This window comes from Tenebrio molitor, chromosome 5, assembly GCF_963966145.1.
Source record: "Tenebrio molitor chromosome 5, icTenMoli1.1, whole genome shotgun sequence".
In the NCBI taxonomy this organism is placed as follows: domain Eukaryota; kingdom Metazoa; phylum Arthropoda; class Insecta; order Coleoptera; family Tenebrionidae; genus Tenebrio; species Tenebrio molitor.
In genome coordinates this window covers 5,240,725-5,263,822 of record NC_091050.1, presented here as the reverse complement: position 1 = coordinate 5,263,822, position 23,098 = coordinate 5,240,725, and the positions used below count along the sequence as shown (strand labels likewise).

The window sequence follows — 23,098 nt, the reverse complement described above, 5'->3', positions numbered from 1 at the left end:
GTAAATTTTAAAGTTTTAGGAAAAGATAATTGTCCAATTATAGTGACATAAACCTTTGTAGAAAGATAACACGCTCTTTGCCTATGAAAAATTTTTTACTTACCTTATCTTACCTTACTGCACCCCAGAATCTAAGTTGATTTTTTTTACATTTTATAGTCCATCAATACAAAGTATACACTCACAAAAAGTTAATTGCGGATTTCAAACGCAATGCGTGGATCGTCTTTCTTGGTGCGCACGCCACAAGAAATGTATGTGCTTTTGGTTGCAGCAATCCAGGCGGTTGTCTAATCTCAACCTTGTATTCCACACGACATTATCTTTGTCCCTGCCTGTACATATGCCTACGTGCCTACTATCGTCAGCTTCCCTTCTCTCATTTATTTTTTAAAACATTTAAAATTTAAATTTAAAAAATTTAAATTAGTACCTACCTATACCTATGTAATGTAATGTATTCGTGGATTGGAACTAAAGGATAACTGTTTTTAAATTTATTTTGGGTTTACAGGGACTGTAGAAAATGTAATAAATGATGAAGTAAAATAATTTCAATTTAGTTGGTTTTGTACAATAGTGCTAAATTAATGAAATAATTTACCCGGCGCCTCCGCCATTTTCTTAAAAGCTGGATTTTATTTTTCAGAAACGAAATCGTCCATCGTCCATCAATCAACTCAACAACACACGACACAATCTCAACAAACACAGAACCATCACAACCATCAAATTGATAAATCGTCGTCCGTAGATCGACCTTACTTAGGGCAAACATCTCTTTTACCTGCCACTAGTACAAGTGCCATTAAGAGTGAGCCAGGTTATGAATATAGTTGCATACAGAACCAACCGTCGTATCCATATCAACAAATATTTGGTTTTCCTGGTACACCTAACGGTGGTGGCGAAGTCGCTTATCACCACCAACATCATGTTACAGCCGCCGCCAAGCTTATGGCTTCTTCTTAGTCAATGTTTTCATAATCGCATCGGTAGATGTAATTAATCTCGTTGTTGTTAGAAATTTACAACAAACTTCGTACGTGAACGCTTTAGATATTTTTTTAATTGAATTCTACAGAAATACTCAGGTGAAGTCATAAAAATTAATTTTGAACTTGGAAATTGATATAGTAAAAATTAGAATCGGAATTGCATCTTCTTTATTTTAATTCTAAGGAAACTTTGACCTGAACGAAAGATGCAATTTCTTTCAACGAATTAAACCAAAAGCTTACCATAAACTTCAAGTTTTGTAAGCAGTCTGCCTATATTTTTCAGTTTTTACTTTCGTGATCACTAAAACCTAGTGTATTTATTTTTGTGATCGTAGAAATAGTTTATGTATTTATTAATTTTATAGACATTGTTTAAATTATTATACCCATATAATAATTATTGTTATAAGCTACTGCTACGTGTATTTAATGTATTATGACAAAATGTATTAATTTACAACAGAAATTTTTATTCTAGGAGTTTTATTTCAAATAAAACAACTTTTTGTTATCTAAAATTTGAAGAAATCTAATTGTTCAAAATATAACATTTGTTTGATAGATAAATTTTGATGACTGAGTAAGATTTAGTAAAATAAACCAAATTTCGTATTTTTGTAATATTAATTGTGCAATGTTGTTTCGGAATGTACCTACTTATAGTTACTTTGTATTAAACCAGTCTATAAACAAATGCAACATTTCACATTTATATAATTTATTTAAAATTGTCATGTGTTTAAATTATTGAAGCTCATATTGAGCCGTTTACAAGACTATTACATAATGATAAGATAATAAGTGGACAATTATTATCACATACATTTATATTACTTCACATTCTTCAGTTTTTCCACTTTGTGCTGTAAATAGTGACATCTTTATTGTGGTAAATCATACTAAAACGTATTGACATAGAAAGATCTGTAGTTTGCACTGTCCTCAAAACAATCTTTGTAAATATGTGCTGTAATTTAATGTTAATATAATAAAATTGTAAATATTATGTTTATTATTAAATTGTATCTACTAGTAAAGTATAATAAACATGTGACACTTAAACTAACATCTTATTTTTTATTAACTAATCCTGTGCGACAATAAATTAAATTGTAGATATAACAGTTTCAATTGGAACAGATCCAATAACAGGTCTAAAAAGCAACGAGTGCAATACCACCGCAGACGGTATAAAAAGAACAGGCATTGCCAAAAGAATATTAGCAAATCTTCGTCTGTCAAGTGCTGTTCTAATTGCTAATCCATCTAAAGCTCTCGTCAATATGTTTCCAGCTAATGTAATTTGATCACCATCGTCTAGAAGATCAGCTCTACACAGTAAGATATTTTCGACTATTTCGAGATCAATCGAACTTAATTTCAAATGTTTTATATATTTGAAAGTGTTTTCAACACCTGGGAACAAGTTACTGTTTTCAGTGGGCCAATGTGCTGCTCTCAACAAAAATAAAGGTGCCCACAAATAGCTCAAAATACAATTTTGTGATGACCGATTTAATAGTCCGAAACCGGAATTACATCGAGCTTGTTTAATGGCAACAAGCAAAATCTGAGCGGCTAATTCGTGGGTAGGATTTGTTTCCGATGATATCGACATTGGTGAAGATGCAAAAGAGAAAGCTTCAGGACTTAATGTGGTAAAAGCCATCGACTTTTTTGAAGTTAATTTTGGCTTTCTTGGTCCTCGTTCTTCTTGAACGGCTGCGAAATAGTTGTGTTTGTTATATTCGTGTAAGTGGCGGGTATGTTTTTTTTTACCAGCAACATTCATTTGAACGGAGAAGCATCGTTGTAGTCGGCAGTAAGGACACCAGTTTCTTCTAGCTTTGTCTATAATGCATCGACCATCTCCAGCTGTAATCATTAAAAACTATACGTCAACAAATGGCAATTTAGATGAATTAATGTAAATTAATTTAATTTTTTGAGAATTTTAGATCGATTAGAAGTGGGTGTTTTCGATCGGGCGGTAAAACTTGACTCACCCAGTTTTGTTATGGGTTCAATGGCGAACGTTAAATTTTGGTAATCACTGTCATTCTTTCACGCAATAGAAAGTGCTTTAATGTGAAACGCACATAACCGATAATGTGTTGTATGATATAAATTGTCATTATTCATTATTTTCTTTGTTAAATCTAACATAAATGAAAGAAAGATATAATTAGAACAAAATTTCTTAATTAATGAAATGATTCTTACCATATTGAAATATGGTTTTTTGCATATCGTAATGAAAGTAGCATTTTTTTACACTAAAAATTCTAGTGAAAGTAGCACTTTTTTACACGAAAAATCGTAGTGAAAGTAGTACTTTTTTGCATCATTTTATTCCATCTCCTTGGAGATTATTGTCAAAGCTACTTATTTTTTTGTTTGTAATTTTTCATAAATCCTTTTAGACCAAATTTCTCGACTTACATCTATAGGTATGCAAAAAAACAGTGTGTACATCACCTTATGAAAGTCTCTTTTTTTCACTTATTTGCTTAAAACTGCAAATTCATGAAAAAAAGTATGACTTTCATAACTAGTTGTACAAATAACTATTGTTTTGACTTTTCCTTTCACTTGGTTTTCACTCTTAATCTTAGACGTTTTTGCGGCTGTGTATTTAAAGTGTTTTTCGACTATTTCATTCATAGTACGGTTTTGTCACTTTCTGTTTTTAAAGCGTTTTGCGGATATTTGTTTTCCGATTTATTAGAGCTTTCAGAAGCGTCTCGTTCGGGATGGAATGAAGTTAAATTGGACTTTATGAATTTAAAATGTTTAATCTCATTGAACATACTCTGGTTTACATATTGTGATGCATTTCAAATTCACCCTGTATAATGAAATGAAAATTTTTTTTGAAATTTCAATGTATCATTGTTTATAATTAGCTTTAAGAAAAAAAAATTATGGCTTGCAGTTAGACTAAAGTTTTGTCCTTAGTTTGCTAGACCAGTGTTATTATTACGATCATTACTCTTGCAGAAAAAGAAATCTCAAAATCAAAAACTATCACGCCATGATGGCGTCGAAAGAATAGAGCGTGTGATTTAATTAAATTACACAAGGAAAACGGTAAAAATTCATATAAGGAAAAAATTATGCCTTGATTGACTTGATTTTCTTAGGAAAAACTGGATTTCATTCTTCAATTTAAAAGCAGAAAATATTACAAAGATTAGTTTTTATTACGCTGAAAATAATAGGAGTATACCTAAACTTTTTCACCAATTATAGCTTTTACCGTTATGTATAATGTCAAATACATCGGGGTTTAATGTCTTGAATACAGGGGGTATTATATTAATGTATAATAAATAATACTTACAAATGCAAGTGTAAATAATATTCCTTCTAACACTTCTTTTAAAGAAGCAAGAGCATCCGTCGCAGCAGTACACACCATAATGTTTTCCGAAAGATCTGTCCCCGCAGACTCGGCATGGTACAGGTGTCGGCAGAGTACGACCTGGTGTGTTGTTTCACACAAAATGAGAAGATATGTCATCAAATTATCAATCTTACCAAATTAATGCCCATTTCTTTAAATTATTTGTAAATAGAAAGTATTTGTAGGTACACCTACCCATAAATTGATTATAATAAAATCTAAACACTTATCACTTCTACTATTTCAGTCGATCTGATTGTTAGGCAACTATTCCGCTGGTTTTATAGGGTGCTTGTTTGACTGATAGTTGACAGGTAAACCATTAGAAGTGTTTTTGTTCAAACGTTGGTTGAACAGGTCACCCCTTACACGTGGCCTTTGACGCCACTCGCTATTACAACAATAATCAACACTCAACTCGAGTGTCTGTCTTTTTAATATTTGATAAGTTTCCACCCACTAATGATTACCTTTCACTGATTTAGTATTTTTTTAAAATTTCATACAGAACGCGAAATGATAAAAAATCAACTTATGCAATCATAAGTCTAAGGGTATGTTTTAATTATTTTTAAAAATAGGTGAAAAAAACCTAGCTGTTAGTTAATAATTACACGAGTTCGAAGAACGAGTGAAATTAGACAACAAGCTTAATGGAAATTATCATTTCCGGTTTTATTATCTACTCCACATTTTTGTAACTCTGTAAAAGTGTAAAACAATATTAACTAATTATAAATATATTAACGTAATTTCATGTGCAATATTTAAATTATTATAGTTCACAAATTTTTGACTTAGAAATCCATTATAGATTTTCCAATAATAATGCAATAACTAAAAAATCTACACAGGTTCACTTGAATTATCCTTCAATCAGTTGTCACACGTCGCCTGTACCTTGTTATAGTCTTCATGAATAATTGAATGAGATTGCAGCGGTCTATATTTTTGCTTTGCCGACTTAAAGTAAATTTTTTAATACCGAATCGCTAAGAAGGAAAATAAAACAATAAATCTTAACTCTTGACGGTGTTTATTTACAGATAAAATCATGTGAATAAATTCGAATAGAAAAAATGTTGATAAATCTATTAATAATAAATACGTATTAACAACATTTATAACATATCAACATTGATTTTTAGTCTACTTAGAGACTTGTTGAGAGGATTGTCTACCCAATTTTCATTACATTCAAACTTTTGACAACTGCAACTAGAAAATGAACGAATTCACATCCAAACTAGAAACAATTATAAAGGTCAAGTGTATTCTCTAGTCTCTTAAAACAACACACTCATTCAGTGATGATAGCTTCTTGGGGGTATCTGACTAATTTTAAGAAATGTGCGTTTCCTTTCCTTAATCTCTACAATTTCTATAATACCTACCTAATAAATAAAAATTACACAACTTTCAAATAATACACTAACACAAATTTAGGTTTGATAAATTATAACCGGATTTATATTTACTTTTGAAGAGTTTTTTTGGCATGCAAAAATGCTAAACACAGTCATTAATTCCACCAAAACATAAAGTTTTTCAGTACGGTTATTTAAATTTCTCATTGAATGAATAAAAATGTGAATAAAAATTAATATACGCTAAAGTTGGTAGATACACATTTTGTTTTGATATTTTTTTAGATTGTAAACTGTTTCATGAGAAATTCAATATACAGTACGGTAACGGTAATTTCCTAATGAAAAAGTAAAATAGCAGTTTGCCAAAATTATTATTAATTCGGTAAGTTTGAGTTTTTCGTTATTTTCATTGCGGTATTTATTGCTATACTTCCACTGTGCCCTATCAAATGATCATTAGTGCATTTACATCACAAGAAATGTTTACTACATTTACAAAATTCACTTCGTGATTGTTGAGCCAGCTCCTTGAATAAAAAAAATACAGTTATTTTGCTTTTTCATTAAACTGGAATTTTTCGGAAAATCTAGATAGGTAACTATTTTTACGACGATTAAGTACAGGTAAGTTACATATCAGTGTTAATATTTTTGTGTTAAACAAGAGAAAAAAAATCCAAAATAAAATCTTTGGAAAAATATCAGTGAGAAACGAAACGATCGGAAAACGTGATTGTCTAATAATTATTATTGTATTACGTCGATTTTGTTTCGTATTCAGCCAGTTCTCTATTCAATGTATTAGTGAATCTACTGATATTGATAAAGTGCACTGTAATGGAGTTGTACTTGGTGCCGGCGAAATCGGAATTTTTAATGGAACCTCTTCGATCTTTTCCAGATCCGCTGCTCCTGCTGAATTTTGTTTGAATAATCTCGGGCTCATCTGAAACAAAATGTTGAAATACAAGTCAAATTTCGTAATAAAAAAAAGTTATTCTGTTCACAACACGAAATGTTATGGTGCAAATCGAAAATCAAATATAGTAAAAGCTCCCATGAGCGGACACCGTTGGTCTCCAGTTTTTTGTCCGTTCAAGAGAGATGTCCGCTCAAAAGAAAGTTCAAAAGAACAAGTGTACCTACCTATATAGGCCATAATATTAAGTAAACACTTTTAATGTAGATGTCGATACAAAATTAATTATAAACAAATTTTATGATAATAAAGAAATGAATTCTCATATCCTGCAATCGTTACTAATTTACTACTAATTCTAACTGAAATTAGCCATTATACTACTAGATATCGAGGAAAATGCAATTACGTGTAAATGAATATCATTCTGTTGATTCTGGAAATGGTGAAACCTTCACTTCTGATGAGACAAAAAAATAAAAAAATTAATATCTTTCATATACCTGTAAAATCAAAAAAATATGTGCTATACAAAAAGCAATAAATAAAAGTACCAATCAAAACTACAAACAGTTCTGATTCTGTCGCATTCATTTTGTTTATCGAACTGTGAGTAGTTTATGTATCTCTGAAATTGAACCTGAAAAACAATTTCGATATTGTTACAAGTTAAAGTGAACTCAAAATTGCAATAAATTTTATTAGTCTGCAATGGAAGCTTTGCAAAATGCGTTTTTATTTAATTATATTACTGAAAGTTCCAAATATATCAAATCAACAAATGTTATCAGCAAAAAGTTCTACTGAAACTATTTTATTACTTACAACTTGCATCGATTCTTCCGTTCTACTTTCCTCAGTTCTGTCGAGACTGAATTGTCTCCTTAGTAGTTTTCCGATTCGATGCTTTGGGCTGAGGCATTTGTAATGATTATAAGGGGTGCTCAAGTCTTCCTCTTCAATCTTACGGTGTCGTCGAAATCCGCACAGTGAACTGGTCGATGCTCCCAGTAAAGCTGCCGCAACTTCAGTTGCCGACACAGGAGTTCCTAGAGACATTGGAGTGTCACTTGACGTGCTTTTTACCATGTGATAATCGTGTCTGAAAACACACAACACCTAATGTACGTTTTGAAAAAAAAAGTTTTAATTTGCTTTGCTAGATTTAAATATAATCGTCATTTGTTCTCATATTGATAACGAATACAATTTAAAATACTTCGGGAACTTATTTCTTTATAACACACGTCAACAACATACAACAAACTTTAATAAGGTTCGTTGGTTTTACGTCTGTTTCAATTGTATTAAACTTTCGTCATATCAATTTCCAAACAATTTTCCAGTTCTCATTATGTAGTTCTTTGACAATACAAAGTTCAGATACAATGTTGTTTAATTTAAATATATTTCTTATGGCTCCGAGCATATCTCAAGTTGTATCTGCATTTGTCTGTCCTCACAAAGTAATGAAATACACGCTCATATGAAAATCGTAGAAATGATCCTAGTTTATTCGAAAATTTAATCAAATACTCCTAGTAAATAAAGTTATAAATAACCAAATGTTATCAAATGTGGGTGAGGAAAATAAAATGTTCTTACAGTCTTTGACTTTAATATGTGTAATTAGTTTAAGAAAATACAAGTGGTCGGTTACATTTTAGAGCGTTTTTCTTGTTCCTATGGCCGTGCGAATGCTTGCACACCCGTCCTTTTCGCAGACTCTTTTCATCGAGAAACACAGTCTAGAAAATGATAAAGTCAGGGAACCGGATCCGGTGCCAAATTCAAATTTTTAAATTTTTGCCTACAAAAAAAAAAACTATAATGTTGAAATTTTGATATCGATTTTAGCTGTTTTAAAATATAAAAAATAAACTACATTTGTTCAGATGTTCGTGATGTACGAGAAGATCAAAATTAGACATAGGATAAACATCTTGTTTGTATTTTTTTACATGGATGACAATACGTAAAACAAAATTTTGTTTTAGCAAAGTTCAATTATGGTAACTTTTGTTTTATAGTTTTTAGTAGACCTTTAACGTTTAGCTTTGAAGATAATAAAAAAAATAATTAATTAATTAATAATAGATTTTTTTTGAGGTAGGCAACCAATAAAACGACTGTGTATAGCATGTATACATGTGTGTACGATTAAGTTAAGCGAGACGTTTCGATAAAACAAAAGATGAGATAGCATTCTTGATTTGTTTTCGGGGTGATTACTCTGTATATGGCAACTTAGGGCGGAGTAGTTTTTGCCCGGATGCTCAAAGATGTTTTTGCCTATCAATAAATCGTTCGTTGTATAATGGAGATTCATATGAGAACAACAAGATTCTAGTACTTTTTGCATACTATTTTCATGATCCTTCTCCTATTACGTATCCTCCAATGGGGCGCAAACTTATTCATGCCCATGCATTGACTTCTTGAGAGTTCGAGGAAGTACGGCATGTCTCGAAAACTCACTTTTTGACAACAGAATAATTCCAACAGATATTGAGGGCAGAACGCATTCGGGATGCCATTGTGCCAGCTTTCTATACAACAGTGAATCTGAACCTGGAGTGCTCCCACCCCTTGGGAGTGTCAGAAGTTCCTCCTGGGGGTATGAGATGTTATGGTGTTGCAAAAAAACACCAGTAGTAATAATTCTAAATATTAATGTAAAAAAATGTATGGGGTGAGAGAACACATTTTAAAAGAGTATTATTTAATTATGATTCAACGCGAAATATGTACATACGTTCAAGTTCGCAACGATGTTACCGTTTCCTTCATATAATTTCACGAAAGCAATCAATTTATATGAGGGAATTTTATTTGTTCTATAGTTACTACCAATAATGTTACCAGATGTCATAGCCACCCCTTTATCCACATTCATGGTGAATAGACTATACTTCAGTAATTTTATTAATGCTCGCATCATTACTATGATAGGCAAAAAGTTGAAGTTTAAAAAAAGCTGTTTCCCCCTTTTTAATGATATTTTTATCACTGCTATCGTAATATTTTCCCATTTTGGAGACCGACATGTCACTACAACTGGGATATAAATTTCTTGCAAATAACGTAATACTCGTAACATACTAGTACTTTTATTACAGTCGCAATTTTCATTTAAAAAGTGTTGTTTCATTACACCTATATTCTAATTTACAAACAGCGCTTTCTAGTTAACATTTATATTCATTCTGTCTATTACATGCCTAATTTTAGTCGTACTATATGATACAAACTTAAAATTGCCTCATACATAAAATAAAGATTTTGTGTGCGTTATTAATACTAAAACTCGACTGTTTAATTTATTTGTTACTCCCAGCTTTATTTGTATAAAATATGGATGATTTGGATAAATTCTACTGAATACGTTTTCTCAAAAAATATGTTGACATATTACCGGTTTGAGCATTTAGAAACTTTAAAAAACTTCAAATATTTCATGTAATTGAAACCATTCCGTTTCGTTGGGAATAATGAAATTCAACAATATAGTACGAGGTAATCGATACTAAAATATGAATATAGCTTACCTGCTTGATGGTTCATCCTGCGTTTTGACAAGACTGGAGAATTTCGAGTGTTCCATTGTTTTAATAAACGAAGGATTTGGGTTAGGTGATTTTGGCTGATGATCCTCAGTGACGGGCTGTTGACGAGATTCCACCGAGATCGAATCACCAGACGATGCTGTCGTTTCCTCGTGTTTCAGATTACCAGATACCGACTTGGCAATAATCAGACTTTCATCTAATCTGCATGAATATTACGTGGCAATTAAAACGAGCTGAGGAAACAGACACAGTGGCTGGTAAATTCTGATTTAAAGTTGGATAACTTTTTAAGTTTTGTTTGTCTTTATATTTCATAAAATGATTAACAGCATTTTTACAATATTATGTTAAATAGTTATATTTAAAGAAACAAATATTCCTGAAATACAATACACTAAAAAATCCATTATGCAAAAACTTCAATCTCTACTAAAGACTAAATATAATATTGCCACTATTAAGTTTGGAAGGTGAATCTTTATATAAGAATATGAAAAAAAGCTCAACATACAGAAATGTTTTAAAAGAGTGACATCTCACGAAAGATGATCCTTAAAAAGTAGTTTTCACTGTATGTTTCAGAAACGCAACAGCAATCCATGAGCTTCAATATTTAATTCTAGATTATTGATATACCCACTTAATCCGTCCTCATTATTTTTGTTTGCAAGGGGTCATATTCATATTACAATGAAAACATCTTTCGCATTCATATTCCTTAAAACTTTTCTTCATACTTTATTTATCATCAATTAAAAACTCCAAAACTAAGACCTATTTGAAAACATAACCTTTGTCATTAAAAAAATGTACATTATGTGGTCGTTATTGCACCTATATTTCAAACAACAAACTAATAAAGTTCTTACCCATGACTCTCCCTTGAAAGAGCAAGCAAGAAATAAGAAAAATACATAGTAACAATTTAATAAATAATGTTACGGTTAAAAAATTTACAAAAAAAACAAAATACTGTTAATTACAATGAACGAACTACCACGTTAATTTTGTCATTTAATTCTAATTTCGATGTATCTATCATACCCAATCGTATATTTATTTCGTTGTGCCTCAGTTTCATTTTAAACCAATGAACTAAAAGAGAATTTGAATCGTTAATATTTTAATTAAAAATCAGAGTCCCTTATTAACAGATCTAATTATAAAACTGTTTTAATCTGTTCATTAAACCGCAATAAAAATTCTTTCAGTAGGAAGCATTATCTCGAATTATTTACGCTTTCCGTTTAACTCACGATGATCTAGGTCCATCCAGCATAATTCACAATTTTTAACAAGTAATAATTGTTTGTGATTTCTTTCATGTTACTGATTTTGTTCTTATTTTTAATGCGACTAATTTTATACAATTTTTGTCTTTGTAAATAAAATAATTAAAATGACATTTTCGCTCTCATATTTTTTGAAAAAATCAATTAAAAAAAAACGAGTCAAAAAAGTATAAAACCAAGAGTGCATTACGTGCTTACAGCGTAAATCCTAGTTTAGCTTGCCAGCTTTCATTTAAAATGTCGTCGACATGTTGAAAAGCGTTTTTTTATAACCAAATTTATACATTATCGTGTTCCAGTCGAATAATAAAGTGTAAAGTGGCAACGGAATGTAGCCACAAAAAAGTACTATAACACACTTGAGTGTATTGAGTATCGTTGTAGTTAAATTAAATTAAATCTTTTCAAAATTTTGACGGATTATTACGTATAACGCGTTCTTCCATCTCGCTTGAATAAGCAATTCGCTTAAAATCAATGCCGCTGAAAGCTTTTAGCACGACATTCGCATTGAAGCGCATTTTACGAATTTCTTTCAGGAAACACCACAAGTACATATAGGTATTGAGATGAACACTTACTCCACAGATGGAGGAACGGGAAGCGGTTTATCGAAGCCGGCTTTCCCCAGCAACCAATACGTGTGCATTGTCCCTTTTCCTTTTATTTCCGTAGGACCCCTGTAGTCGAGCTGATAACCTCCGGCTCTTTCCAAATGTTCCTTCGTCGCTTCTGATAGGTGTATCCTCCACGCGGCACCTGAGAATTTTGATTAGAGTTAAGGCGTTTTGCGTACATAATGCATGCGATTACACACCTGTTGATTCCATTCTGGAGGCAGTATTAACCGTATCACCGAACAGACAGTATCTCGGCATTGTTAGGCCTACCACTCCGGCACAGCAGGGACCCGTGTGGAGACCTATCCTCAACCGCAAAGGGGTACCCGGAAGGTGTGTAATGCGAAACCGACCGCTCTGATGTAATAGATCTAGTGCCATCGTCGCAATCTACATGGACAACACCAAGAAGCGTACATAATAATTTCATGAAATTTAAAACGTGTCATGTATATTTTGCAAAGAGAATGAATAACCTCAAAGAACACTCAATCCTCAATTTGCTGCATTGCAACGCTCTACGTGTTAAGGTAAGAGAATTTTGAACGTAAAAGGTGAATAGATCGTTACAGTTTTACGATGATTTCAAAATGGTTACAGAATTTTATGACGCTGAGTTATGCCGCTGCTAAGAAGAAACATTTAATACTTTCTCTAACGACCATATCCCGATACGAATATTGGAAAATTTTTATGATCTGCTTAAAAAATCATAACGTTCATTACTGGCTCATTTTCCCCATCCAGATGTGAAGAAGAGGCAAATAATAAAAAATAAAATGTAAAATTTTAAAACTGTTAATTGTTACAATTGTTTAATAGATAATTAATTATTATTTGGAATGGAAGAAGATACTGATTTAGATTTGTCAAACACTCCACCAAATGTTAAAGAAATAGCGAATTTTAGTTCTATTGCCCTCCAAATCAATGTTTTTGTTTCGTTTTCCTCACTAGTGCGGAAAATTGTTTATTTTCTTCACTTGTGTTGCAAACGCCTATTTTCTTCTTTATATTGAGTGAGTGACCTATCATTTTCTGGCTTAACGTTGATTTTTATCATACACTACAACAAATAGTTGTTGGGAGAAAATTGATTACGTAAAGCATGAGAACGTAGGTAAACGGAGGACTTTCGCAACAAAATTTATGCAAATCTCTATAAGCTTCGAATTTGTAATTGAGAAACTTTAATGCCGTTCTTGATATTATAAGGAATACGGCACGTGACGGTTAAATCTTCACCGACAGATCCACTGTCATAACGAACTTTAATGACTCACCATAAAAGTCCCCGGATCATCAACTTACTTGTTCTGCGTGATCGGGAACGCGAACGGGCAGTCCTCCAACCACCATGTAAGCATCCCCGATGGTCTCGACTTTGTAGACGTTGTAAGCATTGATGGTGGCGTCAAAGCAGGTGTAAAGATCGTTGAGAAGATCGACCACCTGAAAGGGGGTCGAATACGCCGATATTGTCGTAAAACCGACGATGTCCGAAAAGTAAATTGTAACTTCTTCGAATTCCTCCGGATCCACTGGCATCCCTAATTTTAACTTTTCAGCAACCGAACTGAAATTTAATCAAAAAATTTAATAAAGACTTTTGTTGCAACAAATGTCCCGGATACTGGTGTTGCAAAATTCAATCTACACCGAAATATTGATCCCACCTTCTGACACCAGTATTTCAGGATTTTGAAAATTTTTCCAAAGTACCTAGGAAGCATTCGGTTGAGCAGCTGTTCCGTCTTTTTCTTCTCGATGTCTAGTTGTTCTGTTCTTTCGCGTATCAATTCTTCCAAGTTATTAGAATATTTTTCCAGCATTTGAAACATGGTGTCGACTATGTTCACTTTTCTGCCATGGTTCAGTTTCTTGAACTGATCGTGAACGGTGTTAAAATCTGGACGCATTTCAGCTTGTTCTGCCCAGCATTGGCGCATTATGTTTATGGCTTCAGGTGGGGCTGCTCCCTTACTAACCGACGGCCGTATAAGGGGTGGAGGCCGTTTTACCTTTTCGATAATTTCTGAAAAAAACATTAAAGAAACCAAACTTTTCTTCTTCCTTTTGACAAAAGCACTGCTCTCATCAGTGACAAAAATATAATAATGTGTGTTAAGGCCGTCCGATTCTTGAGAAATAATTCTATAATACTTCAACATTATTACATATTAAGACCGTCTGATTTATAAATGCAAACATTCATAACAGAATGTCTGATTCGTAAAAAGATATCAACCGAAAAAAAACTCTGGCTTGTCTGAAATAACAGAATTGGTTATTGATCCTCATAGAGGATGGAAAAGGAAGAATGACATTTTCTATTCGGCATGAGCTATTTTTCAAACCTGCATGTTTGTGCCTTATCAGTTGCTCAAATTCGATTTAAAATAAATATTCAATTATAAGTGGTCTAGTTATTATAAATAATCGTTAATATAGCAACATACAAATGTTCATGGAATATATCTTATACGCAATTGTAACTACGATCGATTCAGTGCACATTCCGCACCAAATTATTTTTCCACATGGAAACCAAATGCGACTGTCACTTCGCATCAAAGTTTCTTAGAAATCAGAAAAGTGGAATTTCAATATATCGATTTGTAATATGAAATGACTGCTGTCGGCCAAAAAGAGTCTCTTTTTAGAGATAAATTTTACAACCTAATATGTAAGTTAATTTTCTCAAATTCTGAAACAGTTAAATAGTTGATTCGAGCGTAAGCAGCAGAATAAACGTAATAAATCAATTCGGGTATTCTCTTTTGTACATTAAAACCTCTTCTAAAACAGTGTAACTACATCATTCCCGGAGTGAACCGTAATGTAGGAACATTTAAGATTTATACGGAATGTGGTCTCTGCTCACAGCCCCAGTGCTATATGTTTTAATATCTTTCGCGGAAAATTTACGCATAAAATCCAAGAAAGCTGCTAGATGAAGTATGTCATTTTTCATCGTGACACACGCACCCCGTCATCGTCACGTTGCTTTTAACACGACTGATGGCTACTAACCTTCTGGTGTCAAAGCGAGCATGCAGAAAGGCTCGCCTCTGACGACAACTTCTTGCAAAACAATCCCGAACGAGTACACATCCCCAGGCTGCGTCCCCTTTTTTCTCAAGCTGGCGTGTCGCAACAATTCCGGAGATGTCCACAACAACTCTGGAATTAACGATATGTTCCAGGGTTAAAATTAAGTTACCGGCGAAATTTATGTTTTAATTCGAAAGAAAAACGAGACGTTCAACGATAAGAGTGCAGGTTTAGCGGAAAACTCCTTTAAAATGGCCATCAACACCGAAAGAATCTAATGGTTGTTTTAAAAATGGCAAATGTAAGGAGAAAATTGCCCCCGCTGATTTACTGCAGCGGAACAGACACCTGTTCACTCTTCTCTGGAACATGAAACGTGAGGCAGGTGCCGATGCACGAACCGTTTAATTAATGAGGTACATTTTGCTTTGATTAAAGTTGAAGACAAAAGATTTGCTGGTAGGAATAAATATGACAACTGGTCTCTGTGCAAAAGTCAGAAACGCAGCTTTAGTGATTCCTTGAACCGACAAATTGGCGCTATTAATCATCTTTCTGCTCAGACTGCCTCTAATTGCGTCATAAATATATAACGAGTGCGTCTAGAGCTTTACCGGTTGATGTCAAGAACTTCGAAATGCCCTCTCTACTTCTTTCTATTATTCAGCTAAGTTACAGGAAATTTACCAAAGTTGAATATCGAGTGACTCTTGCAAGACTCCCTTGAGACTGTTACAAAACTTCAGCGACAGAATTTTGTTCTCCGGAATAGTTCGATTTCTAACACTCACAACTAGATCTAGAGGATAAATGGATCTATTGCATAACGTAAATTTAAATTTTTTTGCTCAGGTTCTTGTTTTCTTGAAGCTTCATCTCCAAAGCTCCTCTTGTTCTTTATTTCTTTAACGGAAAAAGTTTTACAAAAAAACTATGAAGACAATTTCCAGATTTTGAAATTATCCAAGCTTTATGTTTAGAAGCATGTAAATGTCAATTTAATCAAAATTCAAATGTTCGATTTATAAACTAATTTTCCACAAATCTCTCCGCTTCCAACGGCATACAAGAAAAGGTAAACGAACGTTGAAGCTTGAGTATCGATTGAACGTAACAGCAGTATGAGATATTTACCCAACACACAAAAGTAAAATAAAAAGTAATCAAAAAGCCCGTCCTAACTCTTCTATCAACTTTTATTAATAAAAATTCACTTGGAAAAAATACTTTAAGAAAATAAAATTTTTAAGCAATCATCTTACACTTGAGATGAATTATATGCAGATTCAAATAAAAAAATTTTTGCTTATAAAAACAGTCGCTGCTGAAACGAATCCACTTTGCAAAAGTGAAATATTTGAAAACTTTAGCAATACCAGTGAGTCTACGTTGCGGAATACTATCCTTTGATTAGCACAGCAAAAGATAAATTTCAAATTTGCCATTCAATTTAAATTCGGTGGCAGTTGCGTCTGAAGTATCGGTGTATCTAATCATTCAATCCACAAACTGACAGCGACTGACAAATATTTATGGTAATTTATCGGTCGATTAAAACATCACTAACTCGAAGATTAATTAATGATCGTTATTTAACCATCACCGATTATCTCTGGTCAAATCGTGATTAGTTGCAGAGGTGATTAACGCTCACGAGCGCTAATATTTCATCCCAACTTAATGTTACACAGGTACTCTTACCCACAATTACATTTTGATTGGACGTAATGGATCAACGAAAAAAGTGAAAATCAAATTAAGACGAGGTGATGTAAAATATCTGCATTAAGTACAAACAAACATCTGATGCTAGTGACAGTTTCCATTGCTAACTAAAGCTTTTCACCACTATGACATGTTTTGTTGAAATTGCGAAATTCGTTAAAGCAGAAATTTCTCTTCATGATAACTGCATCGGACAACTTGCCTCTGTAACGGATAATTCAATAAAGCATGTTCATTCCGGCAGTTAGTTAACAACGCTGGCTCCACATTAATAAAGGAAGAGATTAAATAAAAAGTAGATTACCCACGCACCTTAATAGTCTTGAGCATGGAATTTTCTATTACGAACACATAAAAAAAAAGTTATTAAATGAAAATGAAGGAACAGTAAGTAAATAGTTCTAATATTTACGCCTCTGATTATGCAACATCCTACTTTCAATGGCCATAAACTTGAAGGGGTTGAATTTATACTCCCGACTGCTTACATTCAGCGGAAATCCTGATGATCTCATTTTTGGACTAGCTTTAACGAATGCGGTTTACAGAATTAAGAATGTCTGACGACCAAGTTATTTCCGCTTTGCTAATATCCCATTGTTCTTTTGTGAAATTCGGCTCAGCTTTACTTACACATATAGTTAAACTAATTTCGCCAGGCAACCGTGAAGCTTTACGGAAACCTATTTAACAATAAGGATTAATGCCCAACTGCCGCAAGGTTTCCATTGAAATTTATCACTCTTAACAAGATACGTTTTACATGTAACTGGTCGATTAAGCTTAATGGAAATTTATTTAACCGGATTGAAACTGCGTCACGTTATAACATTTTGAGATGTTTTAACGTCTATTGTGGAACAATTTAAAAGAAACAAGAACACAGAATTGAATATCTGAATTTGAATTACGTAATACAAATCCTAGGCACGGTATATGACACATCGTATCTCAGTCAGTTGAACATAATTAAAACATAGTCGTTATTTTTCATTTTTGTGAAGCTCCAAACATTTTATTCTTACGGCTTCAGTGATTTCCAAGCTTTCCTCTTACTAAAATAAAAAAAAAGTACACCTGGACGTGCCATTTATTGAACAATCTTCTAATATATCTAGTTTGTTTCTAAAAACTCTTTGACTTTGCGAAGATAAATCAAAAATTCCCCTAGTTAATTTTACCCGACTTCAAATACAGAAGTTATTGTTCTTGAAACGTTTGGTAATTCTGCCGCTTTCCCACTTCACGGATTAAACTTTGCAGGGACTGTTAATGCTTTAATCGTCTTTATCATCGAAACAATAATCGTCTGAAGCCTGCCACAATTTATCATTTGCCAAGAACTTAAACTCTTCCGTCAACAATTTTTCCACGATTACTTAATTGTGGTTGAGAAGTTACTTACCTCTGGCAGTTTTGACTGGTGGTTGTAAACCTTGCGCTTCGTAAAAGGCAGGTAATCCGTAGTCGGCGACTTTGAGCACCCACCTAGCGTCTATGACGCAATTACGAGATGTCAAATAGCCGTGGACTCGGATTGGTGTGGAATGAAGGTATTTCATACCCTGAAAAGTAGCAAAGGAGTTGAGATAGCAACTTTGCTAGTGCCTCAGGTAATTCCGCATGTACAAAGGCTTTATTGTGCATGTAAAGAGGTGGATCGCATACCGCACATTTTAAAATGAACAAAATATCTGCAAGGAAAAGACAATATCGACTGGAACTCAATTTGTTGTGATTTACGACCAATCTCCTTCAATAAGTTGTTAAAAAAAAAACAAGATTACCAGTTATAATCTTAATCTCATACAGAGAAAGTTGGTCGAGACATTAATACATTAGTCGCAAAATCAAGAATTGTTATTGTTGCTTCCAAATATTATTAAATGTTATCTTCCGAAATATACAGGGTGGTCCCGATATAACCTGCCAGAAGAAATCCAGTAATAGGTGACGATGAGTAGAACTCATACACAAAAAAAGTTTCTAATAAAAGTCTTTTCGTTTTCGAGATAAAAATAATTGAAAATTTGGTCAAAATTTGCTGTACGCTAATGAGTTAATCGGTTTTAAAAAGGTAATTCTGGTTACTTGGCTGCGATTTCTTTAGCAACGGTACCTGCAACACCTATGACATTTGTCAAGTTTAATTTTAAATTTGCGAATCCTTCAAAAAGTTATGAAATTCACGAAACAAGAATACGGCGATTTGCATTTACTCTATGGTGAAACACGTGGTAATTCAAGACCGGCATGGCTACCATACGGCGAGCGTTTTCCTGAAGGAGTCCTTCCGTCCCGTTGTACTTTTGTGGAGCTACATCTGCATTTATGTGAGGTTGGTTCTGACTGATTCCAATACGATGGCGTCCCCGATCCTCCATTTAACCCCTCTGGATTTTAATTTTTGGGGCCACACGAAAGATTTGGTATACGAAGTTGAAATAAATACAAAAAGCCAACTCCAGAAACGCGTAACAGACGCCGCGAACCAGATTCGTAAAAACCCAGAAATGCTGAATTCAGTTTATGAAAATTGGTACCAGCGTACTCAAATGTGCTTAAATGCCAACGGAAGGCACACAGAACATTTATTATAAAATAATGTTTCTAGTCTAGTTTACCTTTCATTAGTTAGTAGATATGCTCAGTTAGAGTTGAAAGTACGAATATGTAAAGTGTAAATAAATTTATTCAATACATTATTTTGGCTATTTAACCACAATTAAGACGATACTCTTATTACACAGTTCTTCCACAATTTTGCACACACTACCTATACATTTATTTACACATTGAGGAACACCACTTTATTTATATCTCAGTCGACAAAATCAGCTTTTGTACCTAAATAAGCTGGTGAATTAACGCACGCAGTGTACAGCGTTTTCAATAAATGTCATTAATTTGATTTAGTTTGTCAGATTTGAGATTTGTCATAAACGATACAGGTACCTGTGTTGCTTAGATACTGTCATCCTTACAAACACCAACAATTAATTCCTGAGTAGGTACGTATTTTTGTGGTCAGCAGCGTCGAATGGGTGTGGATAGGGGTTAATTTATCCCCATTATTTTGGACCTAACGAAGGGGTTTTTTTTGGACTTGTTAGATCCTTCTAATGACCCAGAATTTTTTTGGCAGGTTATATCGGGACCACCCTGTATATGTACCATGTTGTTGCCATGTGTTGCATATCCCTTAGAATGGTAGCTCATAAATGTCAATACGTTTCTATAAACAGAAACATTATTTTCAATTCATTCGTGTTTAACAGTCGTGCGAAATGTCCGCCTACAGTTAATATCTATCAAGTTCGAGCTCCGAAGATTTATTTTTAAGCAGTTTTAAAGCTTCGAAGAATCTATAGATATAATAAAATTTTTCTTTTTAATGAATCACTTCAGGAATACATTTACCAACGAATTTCCAATTTAATAAAAATACATTTTAATTTTTTTATTATTACTTAATAATTTGTCAAAAAAAAAATCGATTACATTTTCTCCAGTATCACTATTAAATATTAATCACTGTTTTCACTACTTAGATATGTAAATATGTATTCTGTTTATATACAGAGTGTAATATAAAAAACGGACTCCATCATAGTGACGTCATTCCTAGTGCGAATTTAAAAAGCGACACAGAAAAGAAAATGGTTCCAAAAATATTCTAAACAGAGGTAATAATTTATCTAGTTAGATTAACTAGTTTTTTCAATGCTTTGGGCTAATATGCGGTGTTCATTCAAATTTATCCTCAAAGTCAAACAACGCAAAAAATGAGGTTAGATTTAAACAGCTGATGCGTGGTCTGTAATCCGTGATGCATTCACAATCGACAATGCCTACTTTGAGAATAAATTTAAATGAATACCCGATACAATGACTTCAATTTATGTAAATCTAGTAATTTTATGTGTTATATCAACCGTGGATTTATTAATTTAATAAAGAAACTGTGTTACCTTCCATGTAACAGAAATTAAATTAAATTAAGTTTGACGCAAAATATAAATTAAAATGCATGCAGTACGAGATTGCAGAATATAACTTTGTTTTTGTTAGCTTGTAATAGCTAAGCTTCTTATTACTTTAACATTAGATAGCTTGAAGCAAGCATTTTATAATACAATTCTACATGCTACTGAATGAACGTAAGTTTCTCTACTGAATTATTTAAAAATTAAATCTTTGTTAATTAAATTTTAAAGTTTTACAGAATTAGATACGAGTTTAAAAAATTACTAGACAATTAAAACTCGGAAAATGAAACAGACTGTTGAATTTTGTCTATCTTCATGACAGTTTTCTGTTAAATCTACTAATTAAAGGTGAATTCTATGCAGTCAGTTCATTAAAAGTTTAAAGTATACGAAAATATAATTAAAATTATATTTTAATGCTGTCATAAAGTTTAATACTTGATTAACGATATTCCTTAATTTTTGTACTGGACTATAATTTTGTGTTGTATCTCTAGTATGTAGGTATGGTTCTGAGGCCTAAATAAAAATTTTATACGTGCTTTTGTTTCCTGTTGACCTAGTTCCGTCGTATCGAATCTGATCGAAAGTGTAATAAACGTCAGTTTTTCTATACCCACAGGTAATTGTATAACAAAATATAGAAAAAATAATGTGTACAGATTTATCACAACCTGTAACTTACAGTGACAGATATTTTGTACAAAAAAATTTAATTGCTTCCATCACAAATAAGTAATAAGAATACGAGACAAAACTTTTAATTTAGAACAGAGGAAAGTCGTTATTTGTAAAATAAGTTTTATAAAAGCAAATAAAGAAAAACAAATAATAACCATCGCTTGCTTCCAAAACAGAAATAAAAGCGAGTCCCGAGTATTTGACGCTTAAAAATACGATAGGTCTGTGCATACTCAAGAAAGTTTATTGTATTCCCAAACAGCCCAATTAAATTGGTATATAACGTCTTGTTGTTCTAAGGTCGAGGAAGTTCGAGGCAAAATGTGTAAACTTCGGGGCTAGTCTTTGTATAAGAGCGTAATGATCATTAACGCCCCACAATAACGAGCCCTGCGTGAAGTATACGTCCCGTCTTCCTGTAATAAATTCGGTTATCGGTGTAAAATTACCATCTTGCATTGTGGACGGTCTTGTCCTGCTTAGCAAACATAATCCTTACAATAGGACGACATCGATTATGAGCACTGCGTAATTGATCCCTCGACCTGTCAACACGTGCGCTGTTTACATGCTGCACTCACCCGAACTAAATCGGTAAGCAGACTCAAGCGGAAAGACCAGTCGAGCTTGATGTCATCCTGCTGGAGTACATCCTGCAAAGAACCTCGGGCGCAGTATTCGCTCACCAGAGCGGCTCTCGGCGGCTCCGCCAGACATCCTATCAGCGGATTTAAGTTCTCGTGCCTTAATCCATGAAGCAGCACCAAGAGTTCGACAGTTTTGGCCTTCAACTCGACGGCACTCCCTGCCGAAGGCACGGGCTTCATTTGCACCAAATCACCCTGAAACAAGTTAAAATCGATAACCAATTTAACACTAATCCACTAAAGCCAACAGTACTTTTTAAACATTACTGATGTATTTTAAAACCCGTTTGTTTAAGAGATATTCGTACATTGATTCCAATCTACAATGTCACCAATAAAATTTTTCAGTGGTTCAATACAATCAATGTTTTCCTATTTTTGCGAATAAGTACCTACTACAATTAGTAACAATGCACTAGAAAATTGAGTCCCTTCAAAAAGCTCTGGAGTATATTTTGTCAACATAAAATTCTAAACCTTTAAATATAAAATTAACACTATATGCCGTTCACGATTTTATGTTAAAATTAATCTTCTGCACTGCATATACTATGTAAGTCAATTCAACTGCCAACAATTACGTAACAAAATTCCATTTTACAGATTCGTGTGGAAGTATACTTATGTAAAATAAAAAAAAGCAGAGAACATTTCCAGCAGTTTCCATTCACAAAAGTCATTGACTCTATGCAGTATATTCAAGGAAATTGAACCAAATATAAATTCATATTTATGCGAACATCTTGGAATAATAACTTGCATAAAAGAATAATGTATTACCCATTCTAACGTGCACCAATTCAAGTGTTGTGAAAATGAACTGGT

General features: G+C 33.1%; 3 protein-coding genes across 8 annotated transcripts in view; 1 reads left to right on the top strand and 2 right to left on the bottom strand.

Annotated features, from left to right (window-relative positions):
* LOC138130683 (GATA-binding factor A-like) overlaps nucleotides 1–2,063 on the top strand; it is a 40,455-nt gene extending 38,392 nt beyond the window's left edge. For all 3 annotated transcript variants that reach the window (XM_069047296.1, XM_069047294.1, XM_069047295.1), the window contains one exon: nucleotides 650–2,063. In XM_069047296.1, coding sequence (XP_068903397.1) covers nucleotides 650–972 — 323 coding nt within the window. In that variant the 3' untranslated portion in view covers nucleotides 973–2,063. The remainder of the gene's footprint in view (nucleotides 1–649) is intronic.
* Nucleotides 2,061–4,606, bottom strand: Hr83 (Hormone receptor 83). Its single transcript, XM_069046687.1, has 4 exons — nucleotides 4,603–4,606; nucleotides 4,345–4,485; nucleotides 2,781–2,876; nucleotides 2,061–2,723 (listed from the first exon to the last, which is right to left on the bottom strand). The coding sequence occupies exons 1-4, from the start codon at nucleotides 4,604–4,606 to the stop codon at nucleotides 2,107–2,109; spliced, it is 858 nt and encodes a 285-aa protein (XP_068902788.1). The 3' UTR covers nucleotides 2,061–2,106.
* Nucleotides 4,607–5,432: 826 nt separating this feature from the next.
* Nucleotides 5,433–23,098, bottom strand: part of LOC138130682 (retinal guanylyl cyclase 2) — an 81,756-nt gene continuing 64,090 nt past the window's right edge. For 2 of the 4 annotated variants that reach the window (XM_069047289.1, XM_069047291.1), the window contains exons 7-17: nucleotides 22,208–22,468; nucleotides 18,362–18,521; nucleotides 15,211–15,360; nucleotides 13,900–14,212; nucleotides 13,489–13,753; nucleotides 12,375–12,567; nucleotides 12,139–12,316; nucleotides 11,135–11,146; nucleotides 10,245–10,466; nucleotides 7,522–7,798; nucleotides 5,433–6,723 (exon numbers count right to left, since the gene is read on the bottom strand). In XM_069047289.1, the coding sequence (XP_068903390.1) occupies nucleotides 6,571–6,723; nucleotides 7,522–7,798; nucleotides 10,245–10,466; nucleotides 11,135–11,146; nucleotides 12,139–12,316; nucleotides 12,375–12,567; nucleotides 13,489–13,753; nucleotides 13,900–14,212; nucleotides 15,211–15,360; nucleotides 18,362–18,521; nucleotides 22,208–22,468 (2,184 nt within the window). In that variant the 3' untranslated portion in view covers nucleotides 5,433–6,570. The remainder of the gene's footprint in view (nucleotides 6,724–7,521; nucleotides 7,799–10,244; nucleotides 10,467–11,134; nucleotides 11,147–12,138; nucleotides 12,317–12,374; nucleotides 12,568–13,488; nucleotides 13,754–13,899; nucleotides 14,213–15,210; nucleotides 15,361–18,361; nucleotides 18,522–22,207; nucleotides 22,469–23,098) is intronic. The other 2 variants (XM_069047292.1, XM_069047293.1) reach the window with 2 other exon arrangements.

Coding starts and splice junctions, on each gene's coding strand:
- Hr83 (XM_069046687.1), bottom strand. Junction 2,877..4,344: donor TATTATTTACACTTGCATTT/GTAAGTATTATT, acceptor TAATGATTACAG/CTGGAGATGGTCGATGCATT. Junction 2,724..2,780: donor CGTTCAAATGAATGTTGCTG/GTAAAAAAAAAC, acceptor ACTATTTCGCAG/CCGTTCAAGAAGAACGAGGA.